Source organism: Phacochoerus africanus, chromosome 7 (assembly GCF_016906955.1).
Source record: "Phacochoerus africanus isolate WHEZ1 chromosome 7, ROS_Pafr_v1, whole genome shotgun sequence".
Classification (NCBI taxonomy): Eukaryota; Metazoa; Chordata; class Mammalia; order Artiodactyla; family Suidae; genus Phacochoerus; species Phacochoerus africanus.
In genome coordinates this window covers 63248829-63276737 of record NC_062550.1, presented here as the reverse complement: position 1 = coordinate 63276737, position 27909 = coordinate 63248829, and the positions used below count along the sequence as shown (strand labels likewise).

Genomic DNA, 27909 nt, shown 5'->3' with positions numbered 1-27909 from the left:
AGATGGACTAGAAATGGATGCTCGGGAGTCACCAGGACATGGATGGTCACAGGACCTGTGGGTGCCGTGGATGGGCTCATCTTGAGAGAGTGTGCAGGGTGATGTGATGGGGCAGTAGGAGGACACACCATGCCCCCCTCCAAAGCCTTCCAGCCCCCCAGTCCCAGAACACCAACATTTAAGGGCTGCACCAGAGACAGAATCCAATAAAAGTAGGGATGTGGTCCGAGGTGGAGCACCTCGCGACTGACAGGTCACAGGTGCCAAAGGAGGAATGCAAGGGGGGAGACTAGGTGTCAGTGTCACCTGGTACAGAGGAGCATCCAACCTGATAGGGGGGTGGGGAGGATTGGGTAAAGGCACACAAAAGATACCAACTTCCAGTTATAGGATAAATGAGTTCTAGGGATGTAATGACACTGATATCTGTCATCTAGGACAGCTGTTAAGAGAGTAAATCCTGAGTTCTCATTACCAGGAAATTTTTTTTCTATTTATTTTTAAATTTTTTAATTAAAAAAAGTTTTGGCTTCACCCATGGCACATGGAAGTTCCCAGCCAGGAGTTGAATCCCAGCTGCAGCTGTGACCTGTACCACAAATGCAGCAATGCTGGATCCTAGACCCACTGTTGCTGGGCCTGAGATGGAATTTGCACCTCTACAGTGACCCAAGCCCTGCAGTCAGATTCTTTTTTTTTTTTTTTTTGGCTGCCCTGTGGCATATGGAGTTCCCAGGCCAAGGATCAGATCCAAGCTGCAGTTGCGACCTAAGCTGAAGCTGTGGCAATGCCAGATCCTTAACCCACTGTGCTGGGCCGGAGATTGAAACTGTCTGTGTCCCAGGGCTCCCAAGACGCTGCTGACCCCATTATGCCACAGTGGGAACTCTGTGGAGTGAGATTCTTAACCCACTGCGCCACAGCAGGAACTCCTTTTTTCCCCTTATTTCTTGAATGTTGTTTCTATATGAGATTATGGGTGTTTACTAAACTTATTGTGGAAGTCACATCATTATGCTGTACATCTTAAACTTACACAGTGCTGTATGTCAATTATATTTCATTAAAACTGGAAGAAAAGGGTATCTATGTTGTAGACATTTTTTTTTCTTTTTATGGCCACACCTCCAGCATGTGGATGTTCCCAGGCTAGGGGTTGAATCGGAGCTGCAGCTGCCAGCCTACACCACAGCCACAGCAATGCCAGATGAGAGCCACATCTGCAAGCTATGCACGCCAAATCCTTTAACCCACTGTGCGAGGCCAGGGATGGAACCTGTATCCTCATGGATACTAGTCTGATTTTTTAACCCACTGAGCCACAGCGGAAACTCCTGTAGACATTGTTTGAAAACAGAAGGACAATGGTCCTGTGTTAGTAGTGGTGGCATAAGAATTTTTTTTAGCTGAATTTTAATTCACAAAGGGAGAGAGGACGGGCAAGGCTGCTGACTTGACAGGTGGCCCATAGTTTGCTGCTGGGTCTCTGTGCTCTTTCTGGAGTTTTAAGTTCATGGAGTTTGTTCCTCTCTGTTCCAGGTGGCCTATGCCTTAGAGACATAGGGATTATATCCCTGATACCCTGGTTGAGCCTCAGAATAAATTATACAGAGACCTGGCCCCTAGCACAGGTGACAGGATTCTCCTTGGATGGCGGGTTTGGCACTTCATGCACCCAGGACACTTTCTTACAGTCACATTCTGCCTCATCTCCTTTCTTCACCAGACTAGGAAAATAGACACTAACTGAGGGTTTGGTAGTATTTAGTCTTGCACTTAAACTGCCCAGGTTCAAATTCTGGCTCAGTCAGGTACTGTCTGTGCAACCTGGAGTGTGCTAATGAACCTCCCTGAGCTGCCCTGGTTCATCTGTAAATGGGGTGGAGAAGGTAGTGCCCGTGATGGCCTCGCAGGATTTTGGTGTCTAATAAATGAGGTAATTCATGTATGAGTTTGCATAGAGCCTGGGACGTGGGAAATGCTTCATAAATGGTAGCTATTGATAGCTCTTATTTTTATAAATTTTTATTTTTTGGCCTTCCTTCAGCATATGGAGTTCTTGGGCCAGGGATCGAATCCAAGCCGGAGCTGCTACCCACGCCATAGCTGTAGCAATGCTGGATCCTTAACCCACTGCGCCGGGCTGTGGATGGAACATGTATCCCAGCTGCCCCAAAGACATTGTCAATTTCGTTGTGCCACAGAGGGAATTCCAATAGCTCTTATTTTTTAAAATTCAAACTGATCTATATTAAGAAGATGGACAGAGAGTTCGCTGCTGGTCTAGTGGTCAGGACTCGGGGCTTTCACTGCTGTGATCCCGGTTCAGTCCCCGGTCTGGGATTTGAGATCCCTTCCCCCCACCCCCCACCCCCCGCCAAATACTGAGCATCTACTGTATACATACCCTTATGCTATGTGGTGACATGGGGACTATAAGTCATAAAGGAAGGGGGGGTGTAACTGGAGGGATCAGGGAGGAATTCAAAGACTGGAGCTGGGACTCGAGGGAGGGGTGGAGGATGGATAGGGAGGTGTGGGGGGATTTCTAGGTGTGGGAGCAGTTCGAGCAGGAAATTGGCGGCTATCATATGGGAACTAGCACTTATTCTTGTGCTGCTGGAGGGTAAGGAACCCAGGAGAGAGCAAGAGGCAGGATTTGAGAAGACGCTGTGTTTGAGCCAGCTCATAAAATGGCTTTTTGATGAAGGTGTAATTAATTCATTGCCAAGAAAAAGGTAATTCAAGTTTTTTTACCTGACGTTTGATTATGAGATAGCTCTACCCAGCCCCCCCCCCCGCAAATTCTGCCACACCTTCAGTTCACTCTGGCCATTTCCGCCTTACGTGGATTGATTCTTGATTCATCATTCGTGGATATCGCTTGAGCCTGTCCCCTAATTCCTAGGGAATGATGGTTGCTATAGAAATGGAATACTCCTAAAGGAAAAACCTAGAGCTAGTCAAGAATATACATTCAAAGGCAAAAATTCATGGCATTTAACCAAATAAATACCCATCCATGTGGCATGCTATGAAGCTTCAATTACCAGGCTCAAGATCAAAGTAACATTACTCAAGAGTGGAGAAGCCAAAGGTAAAAGAGGAGGTCTTCCTTAAACAGGGGATGACCAACTCCCTGAGCTCAGCCAAGAGCCCCACTCTGCTTATATACAGATATCCTATCGCCCACAGGCACTCACATAAGCAGGAGAGTGCAGAATTGTGCTGTGGTACCTACAGGGACTGAACCTGGGCCAAGCAGTGACAACACTGAATTCTTATCCACTAGGCCACCAGGGAGCTAGCTTTTTCTAATCTTGTCACCCTGCATAAACCTTGTGAGCAGGTCCTCTTGCTTCCAGGGTTGAGCATGAGGATGCTGTGATTATTTGTGGCCCATAGCTACAGACAGGCTTCTCAACCTCTGATCATGGAATCACTACGACCCAGTCCCAGGAAATGGCCTTGATTTTAATTTTGGAGCCATTCGAGCACGTGGTGCACGTCCTCCTACCCCAGGATCTTTGGGTTTATAGCCTGAAGGACTTTGAACCTCTGAACATAGGATTTCTGTCACAGTTTCTATAGGACTCTGGAATCTTGGAAATAACCACACTTAGGATTTGTCTCAGTTGTTTAAGTCAAAGATCTTTATTTTCAGTTTCTTTTTAAGGAAAGCTATTATAAGAATCACAGATGAAAGATCACACATAAATCATATTTCTCCTTCCATAACAAAAATACAGTTTTGATCATTTAAAAAAATCAGTTTTTAGGGATCTAGAGAGCTGGAAAAATGCCGCTGGGTTTTTCTGGTCAACTACAGAACTTTCTCAGTCCTTTAGAAAGACATATATCAATCGTGGGTGTATTATTTCCCACCATGAGAAAAAGAGCCTCAGGAGCTAGAATGTGCTTATCTCAGAACATTGGCAGTGACCGATTGGTCATGAAGGAGAGCTGGTTACTGGGGCTGCCCAGGGGTTTCTGCTTGGCCTGGAGGAAGTGGGCACAGAAGCTGGCACCTCCCCCACCCCGGATGCACTGGCTCAATCACTCATGCCTTTACCAGCCAGACCTCGTTACGACGTCCATAGGGCTTCATGGGAGGGTCATAGCCAGTGCAGAAGTAGACGTCACTCCGGCAGGTGGCTATGCCCTCCAGGGCAGTGCGCAGCTGGGCGGCACGAGCCACATAGTCAGCTTCCTTGGCGTAACCACCAAACTGCCTGAGGGCACAGAGCAAGGGGAAGGTTAAGAAAGCTGGTCTCAGAGGGAGGGGGATTTTTCAAAAAAGTAGTTACTCTAGGAGTTCCGATTGGCTCAGCGGTTAATGAATCTGACTAGCATCCATGAGGACACAGGTTCGATCCCTGGCCTCCTCAGTGGGTTAAGGATCTAGCATTGCTGTGAGTTGTGGTGTAGGTTTCAGATGTGGCTCGGATCCCAAGTTGCTGTGACTGTGGCATAGGCTGGCAGCTACAGCTCCGATTCGACCCCTGCACTGGGAACCTCCATATGCCTTGGGTGCGGCCCTAAAAAGCAAAAAAAAAAAAAAAGCAGTCACTCCCCACCCTTGTCATGATGAGCATGCCACTGTGGTAAGAGTGTGGTCCTCCTGTTCCTCCAGAGGTGGCCCGCATCTCATCCAGCTCAGAGCCTCCTTTGTCAATTGAGGTAAGTTTTACTAAGTGAAGTCAGTCAGACAGAGAAAGACAAATATCCTAGGATATCATGTATATGGGGAATCTAATAAAAACATGATACATGTGAACTTATTTACAAAACAGAAACAGACTCACGGATCTGAAATCAAACATCTGGTTACCAAAGGGGAAACACAGGGGGAGGGGATAAATGAGGAGCCCGGGATTAACATATACACACTTGCTATATATAAAATAAATAAATAACTAGGACCAACTGTAGAGCGCAGGGAACTCTACTCAATATTCTGTAATAGCTTATACAGGAAAAGAATCTGAGAAAGAATGGTTATATACCTATGTATAACTAATTCACTTTGCTGTACTCCTGAAACTAACACAACATTGTAAATCAACTACACCCCATAAGATTTAAATAAACAAAGAAAGAAAGAAATGAAAAGACATGCAGGAGTTCCCGTCATAGCTCAGTGGTTAACGAATCCAACTAGGAACCATGAGGTTGTGGGTTCGATCCCTGGCCTCGCTCAGTGGGTTAAGAACCTGGTGTTGCCATGAGCTGTGGTGTAGGTTGCAGATGCGGCTCGGATCCCGCGTTGCTGTGGCTCCGGCGTAGGCCAGTGCCTACAGCTCTGATTCAACCCCTAGCCTGGAAACCTCCATATGCCGGGGGTGCGGCCCTAGAAAAGACCAAAAAAAAAAAAAAGGACATGCAAGAGAAAAAAGTGAGATGTTTCCTTTTTCTTCCAAGGCGGTTATGAGCATTAAAGACAGTTGTGGATGTAAAAAATTCTAATGTAGAGCCCAAAACACAGAACAGATGGTCCTCTGTAGTGGTAGGTTCTGCACCTGCAGATTCACCCAACTGCAGATTGAAAATATTTGGGAAAAAAATTCCTGAAAGTTTCCCAAATTGAAACTTAAATTTGCTGTGTGCTGTCCATTTACATAGCATTTACACTAAGAGGTATTATAAGGAATCTAGAGATGATTTAAAGTATACAGAGGATGTATGTAGATTATATGCAGTTACTATGCCATTTTATGTAAGAGACCCGAGCATCCTTGGATTTTGGTGTCTACGGGGGTCCTGGAAGCAGTCTGGAACCAGTACTGCACTAAGTACTAAAGTGAGCTTCCCTGCCCTTTCAGAAAATTCCTGGAGATGGGAGGGTGACTTCTCCCCAGGCCACGCTGTCATCCTTTTGTCCTTCTGCTGTCCCAGCTGCTCGTCTTCCCTGCCTCTCCATTTCCAGCTGGGGAAGCAAGACCAGAGGAGTTAGGGGAGAGCGGCACTCACCCTCCTCCTGCAGCAGAGTGGTTCTAAGGGGCAAGCACATCCCAGCAGGGACAAGGGGCAGCTTTGTTTAAAAGACAGAGCCAGCTCCCACTGTGATGCAGTTGATTAATGATCTGGGTTGTCCTGTGGGGGCACCAGTTTAATCTCTGGCCTGGTGTTAGTGGGTTAAGGATCCAACATTGGAACTTCCATATGTCCCGAGGGCGGCTGTAAAAAGAAAACAAAGCAAAAAACAGAGCTACCAAAGGCAGGAACCCGAGGAAGCCTGGGGAGGGCCCCGTGCAAGTTTTAAGCAAGCCCCAAATAAAGAAGTCACTTTTAATAAATCCCTTCTCCTGCTCAAATCATGAAAGCCTTCTTTTTCTAGTAAGTAGAGATCTCCCCCCCCCAAACAGGGTTTTCTCTTGAGGGCAGAAGGTGGGGACAGAGAAGCAATAAAAGCTCGAATTTTCAAGACTATTATTCTCTTCTTACATCATCTGCCTCTGCTCCAAAATTCATCCTGTGACCTACCCTAAATATACCACTCTAAATCTGGGCTGCACTAAAATCTTTATTAGAGTCAAATCCATCCCCATTTCTAATGAGCTTTATGACTCAAAGGTCTCAATCTGCCCCAAGCCAAGATTCGGCCAAATGCATTATTTTTGGTGGGGTTCTATGACTCACGTTTTGCTCTTTTATAAGCGGTTAGTCATGCTTGCTAAGCATTCAGAATGTCAATTGCAGGGTTATTGTAGGGATGAAGGCACCAGTCTCAGAAGGCTGTTGTAAAGATTAAAAAAGAGAAGACTGTGCAAACTTCTCAGCCTTGTCCCCATCACATGGGAAACTCACAGCAAACAGTAGCTATTGTTACTTTGCAACTGGCTCTGAACAGACATTCAGTTCTTGCCCCCAGAGGTGAAGGATAAGACGGTGATCTAAAGTTAAGATCCTAGAGTTCCCGTTGTGGCTCAGTGGTTAACAAATCCGACTGGGAACCATGAGGTTGTAGGTTCGATCCTGACCTTGCTCAGTGGGTTAAGGATCTGGTGTTGCCGTGAGCTGTAGTGTAGGTTGCAGACGTGGCTCACATCCAGCATTGCGGCTCTGGTGTAGGCCAGCAGCTACAGCTCCAATTAGACCCCTAGCCTGGAAACCTCCATATGCCATTGGAGCGGCCCAAGAAATGGCAAAAAAAAAAAAAAAAACCCAAAAAATAAAAAAATAACAAAGTAATGATCCTGAGCCCAGGAAGATGGCTTAATAATGAAGACTGGCGTGGGAGTTCTCTGGTGGCTCAGACACCAGGAACCGGCATTGTCATTGTCGTGGCTCTGGTTACAGTTGTGGTGCAGGTTCGATCCCTGGCCCAGCAACTTCTGCATGCTGCAGGTGAGGCCAAAATGAAAAGAATGAAGACTGGCTCAATTAACAACCTCACATCTTCAATCAGGCTTCCTCTCGAAACCCTACTATCTTGTAACCCCATTCCTCTCCCTCATTCTTCCTTTTCCTCCCTTTCTTCCTTGATTCCTTCTTCAGCATTCTAACCTCCCCCCTCCTTCTAACACACTACAGGAATTATTCATTGTTTATGGTCTGAGTCCCCTGGTGTAATACAGGCCTCATGAGGGCAGGGATCTTTGTCACTCTTTGTTCAGTGGTGTGTTCTGAGCACCTAACACACATATTTGACCCTCTGGCTGAACAAACAATTCCAGGATATGGAGTTCCCGTCGTGGTGCAGCAGAAATGAATCCAATTGGGAACCATGAAGTTGCGGGTTTGATCCCTGCCTCACTCAGTGGGTTAAGGATTTGGTGTTGCTGTGAGCTGTGGTGCAGGTTGCAGACGCTGCTTGGATCTGGCGTTGCTGTGGCTCTAGTGTTGCCTGGCAACAACAGCTCCGATTAGACCCATAGCCTGGGAACCTCCATATGCTGCTGGTGCGGCCCCAAAAGGACGAAGGACAAAAAAAAAAAAAAATTCCAGGATAAACAGCATAAGTTACTGCAGGTTGACAGCCCTAAGGATGAGAGCACTGAAGCCTGTTGGCCTCCATAGCCACTCACACACAGAATAAAATCCGAAGCATCTACTAAAGGCACAGTGGCAGGAATTCAAACAGGAAAAGTGGACTGACTGGGGCTCCCTTGGGAAGGGCCTTGAAGCTTGACCTAAGGACTCTGAGCTTGATCTTAGATACAAAGGTGGGCCCATGGTGGGGTTTGAAAGTTAAGGGACTGCCGTGCTCAGATGGGGTTTTGCAGAGACCCTTCTGGTGGCAGAGGAGGGAGGGGGAAATGGAGCCACAGGAGGCCAAGAACGGCCTGTGAGGAGTGTGAGACGGCAGCAGCAGCACTGACAGTGGTGGCGGTGGCGGTGGCGACAAAGGCCTGGACAATTTAGGAAGCGGTGAGGGGGGGTGGGAGGGAAGTCTAGGAAACTGCCACCAACCAGAATGGGGATTCCGGGCTGAAGTGTCCCCTTGGAGAGGAGGGGTGGGTGTGGGCTCATCATCCTGTGGGGTGGCACGTTGATGCGAAGGAGCCTCTGTGAAACACATGCACACACCAGTTACTGTGCCAAGTGTGTGTCAGGACCTGTGAAATCTCCTTAGACTCAGAAAGGAACTGAAGTCAGAGCTAACGGGAATGGGAGTCACCGTGAGTAGGTGCTGGCCATGGTCACGGCCAGGAGGGATGAGGCCTGGGTGGTGAGCAAATAAGAGGGTCAGCAGGCTGTTCTCGGGAATCTGAGTCCCCAGGTGGTGGGTGGAGGAAGAGGACTCGGCCGAGGCTACTGAGAAGGAGCTGAGTCCAAGGATATCCAGCAGAGAAGGATGTGAGAATGTCATCATTCGGGGAATCTTAAATGCATTACGAAAAAAAGCCTGGATTTTTAGGAGTTCCCGTTGTGGCACAGTGGTTAACGAATCCGACTAGCATCCATGAAGATGAGGGTTCAATCCCTGGCCTTGCTCAGTGAGTTAAGGATCCGGTGTTGCTGTGAGCTGTGGTATAAGTCGCAGATGCGGCTCCGGTCCTTCGTTGCTGTGGCTGTGGCAGAGGCCTGCAGCTACAGCTCCAATTAGACCCCTAGCCTGGGAACCTCCATATGCCGTGGGAGTGGCCCTAGAAAAGGCAAAAAGACAAAAAAAAAAAATCCTGGATATTTAAAAAGACTTATTCCCTGGCTAATGGAGATGCATGCAAACGAGGAAAATTTCCCTGTTGCTACATTAAGAAAGCATTCTGGGAGGTCCCCACTGTGGCTCATCGGTAATGAACCCAAGTAGTATCCCTGAGAACACAGATTCGACCTCTGGCCGCACTCAGTGGGTCAAAAGATCCAGCGCTGCCGTGAGCTGTGGTGTAGGTCACAGGCTCGTCTGGGGTCCCGAGTGCTGTGAGCTAGGTCAGTAGCTGTAGCTCAGATTCCATCCCTAGCCTGAGAACTTCCATATGCTGCGAGTGTGGCCATAAAAAGCAAGAAAGAAAGAAAGAAAGAAAAAGAAAAGAATAAAGGAAAACAGAAAAGAATAAAGAAAGCATTCTACCTTTCGACTGGGAAACAAGCAAAGCTGGGTGAGCAGTGGAACAGGTTCATGCGTGCTGCCCCCTGCCGGTCTAACCGCCTCCCCCTAGCCCCCATCACAGAATCGAAAAAAACCAAAGCCTCTCCTGGCTCCAAAGCCCTCAGATGCAAAGGAGGCTCAGCTCTGTCTGCCTGGTCCCTCCCTGCCTTGGCTTCCACACCGCACACAGAGGATAACCACGCCGTGGACACAGTTCTCCAAGTTCATGGGCACATCTGAATTAAGGAACACTAATAAAGAGCAGTGAGCTTCTCAAAGGAAAGAAATGAGATGTCTATAGTCTTTTGTCTGTAAGTCTGTTAACAAGCCTCTACGTCTCCATCTTCAGAGCAACTCTTCCTCCAGGGCTCTGTGTTTTATCTCACCCAACCATCAAAACTCAGTATTCCCAACCAAGAATCTGGTTACCACAGGAACTGAGGAAGGCCCCCACACGCCCTGGATTCCAGAAATACAAAAGGAACTGACTAAAAAACGTCTGGAAGAGCTGGGATGGGGGAATGACGTAGGCATCAGTGACGTGAGCTGACAGATGGAGGCTTTGGTCCAAGGTCCAGAAAATCACATGTTACCTCGAGGGGAGCGCCTTGGAGCAGGCATGCAGCGAGGAGGAGAAACGGAATGACTCTCTGCCTGAGCATCTGACTTGGTCTAAAACTTTCACAATCAACAGGTCAGCACAGACTCACGGCGAGTCTGCTATGCAGGCAGCACTATGCTCGGCAAGAGGAGGCTAAGATGAAGAGCTGATAACTCACGCCAACAGGGAGGAAACGTGACACCACATGGCCTTTCAATGGATCCGACTAAACCAGGCTTACTGAGTTGAGCACCACTGGGCAGGAAACACACCCTTGACAACACAGAGCCGTAAAGATGACGGGGGAGCCTTTCCATCCAGGCAAGGTCTAACTGTTGTGGGCAGGACAGAAACACACACAGATTATGCAGCACAGGAGAAAACACTAGAGTGGAGGTAGGAGGTACACACGGAGTGCTCCAGGGGTGGGGCATAGAGAGCGATGGGTTCTAACTTAGAGGGCAAAGGGAAGGATGCTACTACGGAGGGCATGACATCAAGCAGCTATCCTTTTTTTTTTTTTTTCTGCTGCGTCTGTGGCATGCAGAAGATCTGGGTCCAGGGATCAGACCTGTGCTGCAGGAGTTCTCATCATGGTGCAGCGGAAATGAATCCGACTAGGAACTGAGAGATTTCGGGTTCGATCCCTGGCCTCGCTCAGTGGGTTAAGGATCTGGCGTTGCTGTGAGCTGTGGTGTAGGTCAAAGATGAGGCTCGGATCCTGCGTTGCTGTGGCTCTGGCATAGGCCAGCAGCTGTAGCTCCAATTTGACCCCTAGCCTGGGAACCTCCATATACTGTAGGTGTGGCCCTAAAAAGCAAAAAAGCAAAAAAAAAAGAAGAAACCTGTGCTACAGCAGTGAGTGACAACACCAGATCCTTAATCTGCTAAGCCACCAGGGAACTCCTCAGGCAGTATTTATCATACGCCTCTTCCTGATGCTGCTGACAATGAACAATGTGACAAAAATCCCTTCTTCACAGGGCTTCCCATGAGCAGAGGCTGGGAGGGGCTGAGAGGAGCTGGCTGCTTGAGTGAAGGTCTGGGAATGGATACTGTATGTGTGTGTTCAAGGCGGGCTTTGGGAGGTGGGGGTGGGATGCTTTGAGACCAGGCTAAGGTGTGGAGGGCTGCACAGGCCATCACAGACCATTTTACCAGGCTTCCCTGTAGAGCCTGCAGTGAAGGGGACCCAACCCAAAGTGTCCCTTTCTCATTTTATCACTACCTTGGGCTCTGGTCCTAACTCCCCGGTGTGCCTCGGGCAGAAGCCCACAGCCAGAGCCAGAGAGCAGGGGGAAGCAGTGCGACAAAAGCACAACCCAGAAGAGGCAGAGGGGCTAAAACTAGAGCCAGTCAGGAGGCCTCGGGCAGGAGGTGAGGAAGAGAGATGGCTGTGTGGATGAAGGAGGTGACTAGGACTCGGCCACCGGCGACGTGGAAGGTGAAGGCGTCAGGGTGGATCTGAACAGGATGGGCAGGGTGGAGGGGACCTTCCGGGAGACAGAACACAGGGGTCGGGGTGGAAGGGCATCAGAGTTCCCTTTGGACATGTCCATTTGGGGGACACTCAAGGGGGTTTATGGACACAGGCTCCTAGGGGGGCCTGGGAGCAAAGGCAGCCGTCTTGCTGATGTGGGCTCATCCACTGGATATGGTGACGGAAGCTCCTTCCAAGTACCAGTTTGTAAAAGACCAGAGGAACAACTGAGCAGTTGAGCAGGGAATGAAGGGTGATTAATCAGGTTTTAGATACAGAATCTTATCCCTGGAAGCACTTAAAGGGGAGGTGGCTTAAATATCAGAGGTACCCAACACATCTCCGTCAAATGCAACGAAACTTCCCTTAGTACACACATTCTGTGCATAACTGTCACCTGTTCAGATGGTGCTTAAATTCCTCCAGGGCAAGGGCTGCACTGCCTCGTCCTCTGTCCATTTTACCTCCAGACAGGTTATGCCCGAATGTTTTTCATATTGAGTAGGATTATGCTTCCTTGTAATTTCAATCCACAGACACCGCCTCTTAGATCTGGAATGCCACTGTCCTGAAATATCTCGAGATACTTATTTTTTTTTCCTAGTCCCCACACTAGAATGTTTCTCTCGCCTCAAGGAGCAGCGTTTTGGCTTATTCCCAACTCTATTTTCAGCACCTGAAACTATTGCTGACATAGAGTCAATGAATGAAGATGTGATTTTTTTTTTTGAATGAGTGAATGAATGAATGAATGAATGTGTAAATAGCCCTGCTTTGGTCTTTACTTTGAGTCTGAGGAATGATAAGACATTCAAGGGAGCTGGACAGAGGTCAAGGTGGAAAGTTACTGATGGAGGGGTGACAGCTGAAGCTACGGCACCAAGATCTCCAGCGAGGAGAGCAAGAAAAGCGAAGTGCAGGGAAGGCAAGAACCAAGACTGTCATTCATTTACTTATTCACCAGCTGTTAACTGAGCACTTATTAGAGACCAGCCAAAGGCCCTGCCCGAAAGAACATTCTAGTGAGGGAGAGGACAGTAAATAAATGAACAAATAGTTACATAATGCAGGTGATGATAAGAGATATGGGGAGAAATAAAGCAGAGTAAAGGGGCAGAAAAAGATAGGGAGTTTTTTTTTTTTTTTTTTTTTTTTTAAGGCTGCACCTGTGGCGTATGGAAGTTCCCAGGTTAGGGATTGAATCGGATCGGCCACTGGCCTATGCCACAGCCACAGCAATGCCAGATCCAAGCAGCATCTGTGACCTACGCTGGATCCTTAACCCACTGAGAGAGGCCAGGGATCAAACCCACATCCTCATGGATAGTATGTTGGGTTCTTAACCCGCTGAGAGACAATGGGAATGCCCAGGGAGCTATTTCTGCTGTCTGTTTTTTGTCTTTTTGCCTTTTCTAGGGCCACTTCCCGTGGCATATGGAGGTTCCCAGGCCAGGGGTCTGATTGGAGCTATAGCCACTGGCCTGCACCAGAGCTACAGCAACGCAGTATCCGAGCTGTGTCTGCAACCTATACCACAGCTCACGGCAACGCTGGATCCTTAACCCACTGAGCAAGGCTAGGGATCGAATCTGCAACCTCATGGTTCCTAGTCGGATTCATTAACGACTGCACCACAATGGGAACTCCAGGGAGCTATTTTTGATAGAACCGTCAGGTGAGGCCCCTGGAAGTTGACACAAGAGCTTGGGTGTTGGGCAAGTCAAGGAGGCAAGGCTGTTTTATGTCGCCCGTGGCGCAAACCTCCTGTGATGCAGATGATGTTGGGACAACCTAGGAGCTTAGCCAACACTGGTCTACAGATCTCCTAAGTGTAATTATAGGAATAGCCTAGGGGCTGAGCAGCTGGACCTTTCTTTCAAACTCCTCTTCCTCTAGGCCAAACTTCCCAAGCTGCACTAGCAGATTCTCATTCAGAGAGAGAAACAAGTCAGCAACCCTAGAGGCATTGCTTCAGAGCTGACAAAGTACTGTCATATACACAACTTCACTGGACACTCCCAACAATGCACCCTAATTTCTATTTTTATTTTATTTTAGTCGTGCCTGTGGCATGCAGAAGTTCCCGGGCTAGGAATTGAACCCATGCCACAGCAGTAAGGATGCCCAATCCCTATTGCTAGTCCACCAGGAAACTCTGCTAAATTCTATTTTATTTTTATTTTTGCCTGTGCCAGCAGCATGTGTAAATTCCTGGGCCAGGGATTGAACCCACATCACAGCAACAACCTAGGTGGCTGCAGTGACAACAGCAGATATTTAACCTACTGCACCACAAGGGAACTCAGCTGAGTTATATTTTTTTATTTTTATTTTTATTTTTTGGCTTTTTAGGGCCACACCCGCGGCATATGGAAGTTTCCAGGCTAGGGGACCAATTGGAGCTTCAGCTGCCAGCCTACCCCACAGCCATGGCAACACAGGATTGGAGCCATGTCTTCAACCTACACCACAGCTCATGGCAATGCTGGATCCCCAACTCACTGAGGGAGGCCAGGGATCGAACCTGCGTCCTCATGGATACTAGTCAGATTCGTTTCTGCTGTGCCACAATGGGAACTCCAAGTTCTATTTTATAGATGAGATAAACTGAAGCTCAGAGACCCAAAGGTATAAAGCTCATAATTATTAAGAGTTTAGGTTGTAACTCCAGTGTATCTGTAGTTTGACTTTTTCGGTTCATTCTAGTAAAACTTTACCTAATTCTCAGAAGGCGGTAAAGCCAGGAAGAGAACAGGCTGGCATTCCCTGAGTATCTACCAAACGACTAGCATTGTTAGCCTTTTGCGGATGCCACATTCGTCCTCACAGAGACCCCAGGGGGAGGTACTCTTACTTCCATTTCACAGATGAAGACACTGAGGCACAGACAGGCTTGGAGAGATGCCAAAGGCCCTCTGGCCGCTCAGTAGCGCTGAGCTTGGAGCACAGTCACCCTGACAATGAGCTCCGGGGTTCCAGCTCTTTCCTTTATGCCCAGACACTGCGTTCAGACCACGGAAGTTTTGTCACACCAGCAAACCTCTCCTGCTGCTGGTCTCTGCTGAACTGCACCAAGGAGCCGAGCTCTAAGTGGCCTTAATAGAGGGACAGTGTAAGTGTGAGAATAATTCTAATATGGAAAAAATTCTGACCCTGTCATTTTTTCACAGCCTTCTGTTCGTTTAAAAAAGCACTTGTAGGCACAACACTGCAAATCAACTATAATAAAAAAAAAAGAGCATTTGAAAAAGCACTGGTAATACATAATGCTAATCAATGTATAATCCCTTTGTAGACATCCCTTTATAAGGTTATAAAAAAGGAAGACCAAATTAAGGATGTAAGGCTGAGAGTTCCCGTAATGGCTCAGTGGTTAACGAACCCGACTAGTATCCATGAGGATGTGAGTTTGATCCCTGGCCTTGCTCAATGGATTAAGGATCCGGTGTTGCTGTGAGCTGTGGTGTAGCTTGCAGATGCAGCTCGGATCTGGCATGGCTGTGGTTGTGGCCTAGGCTGGCAGCTGTGAATTTCCAGCCTTAGCCTGTGAATTTCCATATGTCGCAGGTGTGGCCCTACAGACAAAAAAAAAAAAAAAAAAGAGGATTTTAGAATGAACTTTGTCATCTACTGCACTCAACTGTGTAGTTGAAACAATGCTTGTGCCTTCTGCTATGCCAGTAACTCGGCCTTCCACAGACAGGAACTTTTAGTGCACACTCGACTGTGCAGTGACACCAAGTGGATAGTTGAGGAACCACCAGATACTAACTTTGGATCAGATGCTAACTTAGGTTAAAAAAAAAAAAATTCACTGAGCCAGGCTAGATACCATATTTGTTATTCTCCTCTGTTTAAGCTGCAGTAAAGGAAACTTCTGCACATCTGGCGTGAATAGAACCTTTTAAAGTGATTCCTTTTTCCACCATAAGGAACCAGGGCTCCTTGCAGAAATGGCTAATCCAGCTCTAGAGCCAGACATGTCAAGATGTGCTTGAAACACCGAATCCTATCAGAAACCAAGGAAGTCGCCAGAGATCACCAAGGTCACGTCAAAGGACCAAGAAACTCATCTGAAGAGGCTTCATTGGCCAAAGATGGGACAGTTTGGGCATCAGTAAGAATAATAGCTGCAAAGTATTGAAAGACATTATGTTGGAATTCATATGTTTATACTGATACTCACCCCCCCCCCCGCCCCCGAGATCAAGGAGTTCCCTGGTGGCCTAGTGGTTAAGGATCTGGGGTTGTCACTGCTGTGGTTTAGGTTTGATCCCTGGCCCTAGAACTTCCTCATGCCGCAGGTGTAGCCCCAAAAACCCAACACCAACAGAGGTGAACACTACCTACCCTTTGGAGGATGTCAGAAAGTGAAGTCATTATTTGGAAAACTGATAGAGGGATGGCACCAAGCTGAAGAGAAGGTACTGGCTTTTCCCCCCAGCACTCTCTCTCAGGGCAACCAAAGAACAGACGAGGGGAAGTTTCTCTTTACTGAAGTATTCCAGCTAATAAATGAAGAAGGCAGAATAGAAACTATTATCCTTTGAGGTCGAGTTAATGGCATAGCAGAAGGCACAATAGCTCTAAGGAAACAAGGTACCTGGAAAATGACGGCATACTGTCATGAATATCACAAAAAGAGAGCCAAGTAAATGCAGGAGCCCCAGATGGAGGCACACAACCCCAGCTATGAAACATCCTTGCCCCAAACTCATACTTTTTAAAAATGTTTTTAAAAATTCAAGTATAATTGATTTACAATGCTGTGCCAATGTCTGCTGTGTGGCAAAGTGACCCAGTCATGTATGAGAAAAAGAATGTATAATAATATGAGAAAAATAATGTCATATATACACACACACACACACACACACACAATATGTATATCATATTATATACATTGGATATTTTAAATTAGTTTAACATTAATGCATTGCTGTTAAAAATGTTAATATAGGAGTTCCCATTGTGGCGCAGTGGTTAATGAGTCCAACTGGGAACCATGAGGTTGCGGGTTCCCTGCGAACCATGAGGTTGCGGGTTCGATCCCTGCCCTTGCTCAGTGGGTTGGGGATCTGGCGTTGCCATGAGCTGTGGTGTAGGTCGCAGATGCGGCTTTGGATCTGGCATTGCTGTGGCTGTGGCTGTGGCACAGGCCGGTGGCTACAGCTCTGATTAGAGCCCTAGCCTGGGAACCTCTATATGCTGCGGGTGCAGCCCTAGGAAAGACAAAAAGACAAAAAGAGAAAAATAAATAAATAAATAAATAAATAAATAAATAAATAAATAAAATGTTAATATAGGAGTTCCCGTCATGGCTCAGTAGTTAACGAATCCGAATGGGAACCATAAGTTTGTGGGTTCGATCCCTAGCCTTGCTCAGTGGGTTAAGGATCCGGCGTTGCCGTGAGCTGTGGTGTAGGTTGCAGACATGGCTTGGATCCTGCGTTGCTGTGGCTGTGGTGTCGGCCGGTGGCTACAGCTCCGATTCGACCCCTAGCCTGGGAACCTCCATATGCTGAGGCTGTGGCCCTGGAAAATACAAAAAGACCAGAAAAAAAGTTAATATATATTATACAGAAGTAAAAATGTTATATATATAATTACATATATTACATAATATACATAATACATTCTTTTTCTCATATTTTCTTCCATCCTGGTCTATTCCAAGAGACTGGATTTTGTTCCCTGTGCTATACAGTAGGACCTCATTGCTTACCCATTGTAAATGTGGTACTTGGCATCTACCAACCTCAAGCTCCTAAACTCAAACTTGAATCTGATCATGCCTCTAGTTCCAATGACTCATTTATGGGCATTACTAGGGACAGAAGAACATGTTCAAATGCCACAGAAAGGAAACCAGCAAAATCAGACTGTGGAAAACACTGTGACAAATGATCCCTAACCTGCAAAGAAAAGTGAAAAAAAGTGTGGTGGTGAGGAAATCTACAAGTTAATAAAAGCTTCAAGGATGTACCAGCTAATTGCCACGGATTGATCTTATTTGGATCCAGATTTAAACAAACTGTAAGAACAAATTATGGGATAATGGGAGAAAAGTGAACACTGGATATTTTAAATTACTTTAACATTAATGCACTGCTGTTAAAAATGTTAAGAATAATGAGACATCATGATTGTATTTTTAACAAGTCTTCACTTTGCGGAGATCCGGTCATGGCTCAGTGGTAATGAACCTGACTGGTATCCACAAGGATGTGGGTTCGATCCCCCGCCTGGCTCAGTGGGTTAAGGATCCGGCTTTGCGGCTTGGATCCAGAGTTGTTGTGGCTGTGGTCTAGGCCAGCCGCCGCAGCTCTGATTCTACCCCTAGCCTGGGAATAGCCTGGGAACTTTCATATGATACAGGTTCAGCTGTAAAAAAGCAAAAGCAAAAAAAAAAAGGTATTTACTTTGAAGTATTTATGAATGAAATAATAAAATGTCTGGAATTCACCCAAAAATAATTTAGGGTAGGGACTGGGTGGAAGTTGTGAGGGTACACATGACACAAAACTGGCTTGAGTCAGTGATCATTGAAGGTGAGTGATGGGTGCACACGGTTTCATTATTTTATTCTCTTTTTATAAGTTTGAAGATTTCCATACTAAACAGTTAAAGGCAAAAGAAAAAAGTTGGACCAAGTCTTTCTCCTGGGTTTGAGGGGAAAAAAACAATTAGAAACTAGTCCCTTCTATTGAAGTCTTATGTGACCTGATTTAATCACACCAACCTCATTCTTATGAAATAAGAAGGGGCAAAGGGAAGGACTAATTACTGACACCTACTACAGGTCATAAACATTAAGTAGGCTATAAATCATGTCTTAATAAATACCGAAAGATACTCTCTAATGATAATCCTATGAGGTAGGTTATATTATTAGCTGCTGGCCTACACCACAGCCACAGCAACGCCAGATCTGAGCCACATCTGTGACCTATGCCACAGCTCATGGCAATGCCAGATCCTTAACCCGTTGAGCAAGGCCAGGGATGGAACCCACATCCTCATGGATACTAGTTGGAATCCTTTCCACTGAGCCACAATGGAAACTCTGAGGAAATTAAGTCTTAAAGGAACTAACTTCCCAAGCATCATCCAAGATTCATTATATTACTCCAGGCTGCCTCCCAAGTTACAGGAAAGAGGATGGAAAGGACAGAGGATGAGATGGCTGAGACACCTGGGGTGCAAGATTTAAGGAGGCACTCACTCTTAGGGCCAATACTACATACACTTGGACAACTGTGAGGGTGAGTGCTTCCTTAAATTTTGCACAATAGGTGCCCCGTTTCCCCACCCAAGTCCCTGCCCAGGGAAAAGATATTCCTGATAACATTTAAGTACAGTTTGCTTCCTCTGCAGCCTCCACAGTGAAGGCTGAAAAGTCTGAAGGACTTTTTTAGGCTCCCATACGAACTGCCCAGCTGCAGTCCACTCACTGTCCCCTGGGGAGCTCTGCATCACCTGGCCTAGGACTGCCCAGAGCAGCCAGGCTTACATTCTCAGCATTGGTGCAGAGCTGGAGCAGCTCAGCTAAATAGTAACTAAGGCTGGAGGCCCTTGAGAGTGGACAAAAACTGTCCAGTGTGAGATTATTCATATATTTATTTTTCATGAGCAAGAACCAACCCCAACCTATGGCTACTCCTGGAGAAGCACCTGGTCTCTGCCTGTCATACAGGAATTGTCTGACAACTGGGGAGTCACGGATTATCAAGAAGAGAACTGGCTTTTGAGAGGAGGGTGGGACCCAAAGAATAAAATCATGCAACCACTTGCGCCTGTCATTCTCTACAGTCAAAGGAACTTGACCCCAGTGGGGCCCTGGAAACAGGACTAGACTCACGGAGTGCATGTGTGCCCTGCTCAAAGGACCATAGACCACAAATGACTAAGGGGTTGGTGGTCCCACTCTGGCATATGCCCCCTGCCCTTCTGGCATTCAAGGGGAGTGTGGGGTAAAAATTAGGTATTGCCTGCCCTTTATGCTTCCCTCATAGTCATGACCCCAAACTACAGCTTGACTTAGGTGGTCCTTAAATCTGTCAGAACCCTGCTGTGGCTCATGTACGGGCTCAGCTTAAGCTGAGGGGATACTCTCTATTATCTAAGCTACTTTTGCAACTGGAAATGTCTGTATGCTGAAGCCTGAAGAAATTTATCTGTGTATTTATTTATTCTTTCTTTAATTTTTTTTGTTTTTTGGTCTTTTTGTCTTTTTAGGGCTGAACCCGCAGCATATGGAAGTTCCCAGGCTAGGGGTCTAATCGGAGCTTTAGCTGTCAGCTTACACCACAGCCACAGCAACACCAGATCCGAGCTGCGTCTTCGACTTATATCACAGCTAACGGCAATGCTAGATCCTTAACCCACAGAGTGAGGCCAGGGATTAAACCTGCAACGTCATGGTTCCTAGTTGGATTTGTTTCCACTGCGCCACGACAAGAACTCTGGCTGAAGAAATTTAAATGAGAACAGTTGGGACCTTTTTTTTTTGGCAACCTCTGTGGCATGTGGAACTTCCTGGGCTGGGGATTGAATCTGCACCACAGCAGCAACCCAGGCCACTGTAGTGACAATGCTGAATCCTTAACCTGCTGCTCCACAAGAGAACTCTGCAGTATTTCTTACTTAATTCAACAATATGAATTTACAAAGAGAAATTAAGACGACAATCCTGTTTACAATTGCATCGAAAAGAACAAAATATCTAGGAAAAAACTTAACCAAGGAGGTGAAAGATCTCTATGTTGAAAATTATAAGGCATTAATAGAATATTTGGAGAGGACACAAATAAATGGAAAGTTATTCCATGTTCATGGATCGGAAGAACTGATATTGCTCAAATGTTCATACTGCCCAAAGCAATCCACAGATTTAATGCAGACCCTATCAAAATTCCAATGGAATTTTTTTTACAGAAAAACAATCTTGGAGTTCCCATTGTGGTGCAGTGGTTAACGAATCTGACTAGGAACCATGAAGTTGCAGGTTTGATCTCTGACCTTGCTCAGTGGGTTAAGGATCTGGTGTTGCTGTGAGCTGTGGTGTAGGTCTCAGACAAGGCTCAGATCCTGTGTTGCTATGACTGTGGCATAGGCTGGCAGCTGTAGCTCTGATTAGACCCCTAGCCTGGGAACCTCCATATGCTGCGGGTCAGGCCCTAAAAAGCAAAAATAAATAAATAAAATATAAGTAAAAAATAAAAAAATTAAAAATCATTGCAATTCTCACTTAAAATTAAAAAAAAAAGAAAAACCATTTTAAGACGTATAAAAGTGCAAAAGACCCTGAATAGCCAAAGCATATTGGAAAAAGAACAAAGCTGAAGGCATCATATTTCCTGATTTCTAACTATATTACATAGCTATCATACATATATCATGATATATCATACATATATCATGATATATGTATATCATACATACATATCAAAACAGTATGGTATTGACATAAAAACAGATACAGAAAAGAGTCTCCAGAAATAAACTCATGTGTAGATGGTCAACTAATTTACAACAAGGAAGCCAAGAATGCACAACAGGGAAAGGACAATCTCTTCAACAAATGAAACGGGATTTCTGTCTTACACCACACACAAACATCAACTCAAAATGGATGAAAGGGAGTTCCCGTCGTGGTGCAGTGGTTAATGAATCCGACTAGGAACCATGAGGTTGCGGGTTCGGTCCCTGCCCTTGCTCAGTGGGTTAACGATCCGGCGTTGCCGTGAGCTGTGGTGTAGGTTGCAGACGCAGCTCGGATCCCGCGTTGCTGTGGCTCTGGCGTAGGCTGGTGGCTACAGCTCCGATTCAACCCCTAGCCTGGGAACCTCCATATGCCGAGGGAACGGCCCAAGAAATGGCAAAAAGACAAAAAAAAAAAAAAGTGAATCAGCAAGGTGGAGATCAGTTCTCCATTTACCTGCTCTTGGCTGCTGTCTTCTCTCTCTCTCCCTCAAAGAAATAACAAAAAAAAAAAAAAAAATGGATGAAAGGCTTGAACATAAGACCTGACCCTGTAAAATTCTGAGAAGACTCCCTGGGTGGTAACCTCCTTGACATCAGTCTTGCCATAATTTTTTTGTATTTGACACCAAAACCACAGGCAACAAAAGAAAAATTAACAAGTGGGACCTCATCAGACTATGAAGCTTCTGTACAGCAGAGGAAACAATCAACATAATAAGACAACCTATCAAATGGGAGAAACTATTTGTAAATCATATACATGTAATGAGTAAATATCCAAGATATATAAAAACTCACACAGCTCAAGAGTAAAACAAAAAGAAAAAGAAAAACAAACCCAAAAAACCTGATTAAAAAATGGGCAGAGGCTCTGAATAGACATTTTCCCAAAGAAGGTATACGAATGGCCAACAGGTACATGAAAAGATGCTCAATGTCACTAACCCTCAGGGAAATTCAAATTAAAACTACAGTGAGATGTCGCATCACACTTGTAGAATGGCTATCATGAAAAAGATAAAAATACCGTATGATATCACTTATTGTGGAATCTAAAATATGGCACAAATGAACCTATCTACAGAATAGAAACAAACTCATGGACAAAGAGAACAGACTTGTGGTTGCCAAGAGGGAGGAAGAGGGAGTGGGACAGACTGGGAGTTTGGGGCTGGAAGATGCAAGCTATTACGTTTAGAATGGACAGGCGATGAGGTCTCGCTATAGAGCACAGGAAACTATATCCAATCACTTGTGATGGAACAGGATAGAAGATAATATGAGAAAAAGAATGTGTATACATGTATAACTGGGTCACTTTGCTATACAGCAGAAATTGATGGAACATCGTAAATGAATTATAATAAAATTTTTAAAAAATAATGTTGCTATAAAATAAATAAATAAATTGGTGCAGCCACTATAGAAAACAGCATGGAAGTTCCTCAAAAAATTAAAAATAGAACTACCATGTGGATCCAGCAATTCCACTTCTGGGTATATATCCAAAGGAAGTGAAATCGCTAGCTTGAAGACATACTGGCACCCTTATGTTTGTTGCAACACTATTTACAACAGCCAAGATGTAGAAATAACCTGATGGTCCATAGACAGAGGAGGAAATATTATTCAGCCATAAAAAGAAGGAACTCTTGCCATTTGTGACAACTTGGATGGACCTTGAGGGCATTATGCTAAATGAAACGTCAGAGGAAAGGAAATACTGTGTAATCTTACATGTGAAATTACAAAAACCCCAAAAAACCAAAAAACTGAACTTATAGATAGAACAGATCGGTGGCTGCCAGAGAGTGGGAAGGTGGTGGGTGAGAGAAATAGGTGAAGATGGTCAAAAGGGAGAAACATCCAGCTCTAAGATAAATTAGCCCTGGGGATGAAACACACAGCAAGGCGACTGTAGTAACAATACTGTCCTGTGTATTTGAAAGTTACTAAGAGAGTGGATCTTACAATTTTTCATCTCAGGAAAAAAATTTAACTGTATCAAGTGAAGGATGCTAACTAAATGGCAATACTTGTTGCATTATATATATATATATATATATATATATATATATATATATACACACATACGTATCAAAGCATTATGGTGGATACTTTAAATGAATGCTATGTTAGATGTCAATTATTTCTCAAAACGGGGGTGGGGGACATAAATTGAGTGCAAATGCTCACTGCAGATGATTCAAGGAGTGGTTAGGGAAATCAAATGCCCCCCCTGGGATACACAGAATCATCTCCTTACAAGGAATAGACGGTGATGCTTTCCCTCTCCTCGATCTTAATGCTGTCATCGCTGGGAACTGGTGGGTTGCTTTGAAATTCATTTGGAATCCGGAACCAGACTTTTAATTTCTTCTGTAGGGAGCCACCGTCGCTGGGGAACACGGCAAAGGAAATAGGAACGGTCATTCCCATCCCAATTCCTGAAAACACAAACCCCCGCAGAGAGAGGTGGGTATTAGAGACAGGAGCTGTTCAGGCATGTGGAAGATCTGCTAATCTCACTCTTCTTCCAAGACAATACTTTTTTCTTGAAATTAATAATAAACATTTCAGGCATTAAAATATATTGTCAGACACATACAAAACACCTCTCATTTGTATACACTGGAAGTAAGTGTTAGGTGGTAACTGTATAAAATGAAATACAAAGCTGCCAGACAAGAATAGCTGGAGAAACTTAAATTATAACAAAACTTGTATCTTCCCTGTTTCTTAATACCTCAAGCACCTGTGCTAAAAATAGAACATGCTAAAAATAAAAACTACCCCTTTCCCTATATTACTAGCTGCTCCCTAAGCTTGAGTTCCCTCTGCTCAGTGCTCCTGGCCACTCTGTTGGTAGATAAACCTGCTTGAGATCTCATTGCTCCCATCTCTGCCTCCTTCTTCCCTCGCCGTTTCTAACAGTAAGAGCACAGTGATTCAACTCATCTGGAAAAAAATTACTTAGTAATATACATCAAGACTGCAAATATATCTGTATCTATTACTTCCTTTCTAACTGTCCATTTTAAGGAAATAATCCAAAATACAGAAAAGGCTATAGATCACAGGATTTTCCTTACAGCAGAATTTATAATTGTGAAAAACTGGATTCACATAAATGTTCCAAACAGGAGTGATATATTAAAGCAAATTACAGGCACACGATGCAGTATGATTTAGCTATTAATAATTATGCTTAAGATAATAATTATTTAGATACAGTGGAAAATAATTATGAAATAAGTAACAGAAGCAGGATATATTGTGTTTAAAAAGCCTATAAAAATACAAAGTCAGGGGGATGCTGGCATCAAGTCAGTGGGTCTCCCCAGAGCCTCCCTGCTCAGGTAGCACAGCAAGCTCATGTACCACTGAAACAGTGACAGGTGCCTTGTGGCCTCTGTACTTTCCATCGACGAAATGAGACTATGCCATACTGGCCTATGAGACCACAGCCAGTCCTTTAGGGGACTCACCTTTGTCATTGGAACCTCCCACATATTTCATCACTTTGGGCATTGCTTCCCGTAGAGCCTCGTCCACAGGCTTATCTGTCATTTCCACTGTGGCAAACTTCCCGCCTTCACAGGCCCGTTCCTCATAGGAGATATCTTGCTAGAGACAGAGAACATGCAGTGCTTAGGAGACAGCAAGTAGCAACGTGTGATGGCCCTAGAAGCAGTAAAAGTCCAGTGACAAGAGGCACAAATGACTAAGGAACTTTCCATAAGGAGCCTGAGTATGGTGACAGGGGAAGAGATAGACCTGAGTTGCAAGAGCCATGAGAAACTGATTCTAGGATTTCTTACAGAGGTACAGGAAGCAGAAAAAACCTCACAGAGTTCATTTTCTTAGAGAAATAATAGAAGATGTCGCATCCTAAACCACCCAGAACATCCCCAGAATGCTATAAATATGTAAGTTTCTGAGATCAAAGAGCTCTGAGAAATTAAAAGTACAACAGAAACAAAAATTCAGTAGAGAGGTTGGAAGATAAACTTGAAGGAAATATTCCAGAAGGTCAAGTAAAAAGGCAATGAAGTAGGAAATAGAAGAGAACAGAAAATCAGAGGATGAAGCCAAGAGATCCAACATCTGAATAATAGGAGATCCAGGACCTGAGAAGATAAAATTGCAAAAGAGGAAACAAAGAAATACAACAATGATCCCACAAAACTCTAAGGCCCCAAGATGAGCCTCATTCTAGTTATCGGGGCTGCAACTCAAGTAGAATCAGATGGATGGACTTAGAAATTATAACACTCAGAATTCCTATCATGGCGCAACAGAAAGAAATCCAACTAGGAACCATGAGGTTGTGGGTTTGATCTCTGGCCTCACTCTGTGGGTTAAGGATCTGGCATTGCCATGAGCTGTGGTGTAGGTCGCAGACACGGCTCAGATCTGATGTTGCTGTGGCTGTGGCACAGGCCTGCAGCTACAGTTCCGATTCGACCCCTAGTCTGGGGACCTCCATATGCTGCGGGTGCAGTCCTAAAAAGACCAAAAAAAAAAAGAAAGAAAGAAAAAAAGTCATATGATAGAGGACCTGGCTGCCCCAGGCTGGTCAAACAAGCCTTCCTATGACTGAAGCAAACTGTGTTATATAAACCTGGGGTATTTTGCTCTTTCTGAATCCTCTTAGACTGCAGATTCAACTTCCAAGGGGTTGTAATGAATCTCTATGGGGCTGTGAGTAACCTATATAGTCTGAAAAAAAAAATATATATATATATATTTTGTCTTTTTGTCTTTTCTATGGCTACACCCCTGGCATATGGAGGTTCCCAGGCTAGGGGTCTAATCAGAGCTACAGCTGCCGGCCTATGCCACAGCCACACAGGATCCAAGCCTACACCACAGCTTACAGCAACGCCAGATCCTTAACCCACTGAGAGAGGCCAGGAATTGAACCTGCAACCTCATGGTTACTAGTCAGATTCATTAACCACTGAGCCACGATGGGAACTCCTGAAAAAAATATATTTGTATACAATATTCTATATTATAATTTTATATTACAATTAAATTTTATACCTGGAATGCAAAAATACCTGTTGTTTTTGCAATGAAAAATTCAAGGAGAGTAGTGAGAAAAGGGTCAAGGAAATCTGAACGCAAACCCTGACAACCAGTTTCATAAACTTCCCTTCACATAGGTCCAGGGAAACTGTACCAGACCAAGAATCAAAAGGCCCCAAATCGGCCTTGACTTTGGGGCACTACACCCACTTAGCCCAAGATTGCTGTAGGGACCTCCCCTTGGTGAGTGCGATACTTCCAAACAGCCATCAGGAGCAAACTGTATTACGTAAACTGGGGGTATTTTGCTCTTTCTGGCTCCATCTGTCACAGCAGAGACCAGACCTGGCTTTCATTTGAGGTCCCCCTGAATCTGGCCACGTATAATGTTTTAAATCCCAGAAATGCCACTCAGTGAGTCATAGGATTTCTGCCTGAAAGAGGTTTTGCAGTTCACCCAATCAAACAAATTTTACCAAAGAGGAAATGAAGAACCAGAAAGATCAAGTTGCCCAAGACCATACAGCTGCTGCATGGTGAAACTGGAACCAGCATTCAAATCCCCAAACTCTGGTCTAATGCTTGTCACAAGGCACCACGCTCCATGGGGGATGACGTGAGCATTTGAACCTCTTTCTTCAGCTATTGTAGTAGTTATTTCTGATAGACATTTGTGGGAGTTCCCTGGTGGCCCAGTGGTTAAGGATCTGGAGTTGTCACTGCCGTGGCGTGGCACGTGATCTCTGGCCTGGGAACTTTGACCTGAAAGAAAAAGGATGTTCGTGTGCCTGTGTCAAACTCAGAACAGGGGCATCAAAAGTCCTTTTGATGCAGCTCTTTCTCTTAGAAATGGAGAAGCCAATGACCAACTCTCAGTGAAGAAAGAAAGAAAGAAAGAAAGAAAGAAAGAAAGAAAGAAAGAAAGAAAGAAAGAAAGAAAGAAAGAAAGAAAGAAAGAAAGAAAGGGAAAGAAAGAAAGAAAAAGAGAGAGCGAGAAAGAAAGAAAGAAAAGGAAGGAAGGAAAGGAGGGAAGAAAGAAAGAAAGAAAGAAAAACTGGCTGGCCCTTTCCTTTGCTTGCTTTCCCTCTTTCATTCATTCAGCCAACAGCTAGAGACTATCTATTCTGTGCTGAGCACTGTGCCAGGAAAGACATGGTCCCCGACATCAGGAGAGGCATAGTCTAATAGAAGCAGCCAGGAAAACAGGTTATAATCTGATGACATGTTTAAGGGGAGAGCAGTTCCAGGGCAGTGTGAGAGCACAGAAGAGGACCATGTCTGAGGGGGCATGGGTGTGTGTTTACATGTCTGCGTAGGTCAAGCTGACCTTGAAGTGCTTACAGATCACCCATCTGGACATTCAGTGACTGATGCATTGATATACTGAATAAACATCGATTGCAAACTTCTGCTAGGTGCCATAGATTTGGAGATTTAATATGATATGGGCACTCTAGTTGGAAGATGAGAAGAATTACATGATTATTACATGATGTCGTAAATACATGGATAGTTTCTGGAGGGTGATTCCAGGTAGTGGGCACTGCAGGGGTAAAAGAGGAGTTGAAGTACAGTGTGAAGATGGTGAAAAATACGAGTGGTTCACTGTTGCTGGAGCAAGGCCTGTCCAGCAGGGCACGGCAAGAGAGGAAGCCGGAGACTCTCGCAGGGGCCAGATTCCCAAAGATCTGAAGGTTGACCTAGGAAGCTAGATTTTGTAATCATTAGTCCAGCGATGAAGATCTGACAGCGAGTCTGTTTCATCTATCCTAAAAT

The 27909-nt window shown here is 45.2% G+C and overlaps 1 protein-coding gene across 1 annotated transcript in view; it reads right to left on the bottom strand.

Annotated features, from left to right (window-relative positions):
- Nucleotides 1-3631: 3631 nt before the first annotated feature.
- HEBP1 (heme binding protein 1) overlaps nucleotides 3632-27909 on the bottom strand; it is a 31280-nt gene continuing 7002 nt past the window's right edge. Inside the window, exons 2-4 of the mRNA XM_047787507.1 lie at nucleotides 24588-24726; nucleotides 23366-23546; nucleotides 3632-4232 (exon numbers count right to left, since the gene is read on the bottom strand). Coding sequence (XP_047643463.1) covers nucleotides 4061-4232; nucleotides 23366-23546; nucleotides 24588-24726 — 492 coding nt within the window. The 3' untranslated portion in view covers nucleotides 3632-4060. The remainder of the gene's footprint in view (nucleotides 4233-23365; nucleotides 23547-24587; nucleotides 24727-27909) is intronic.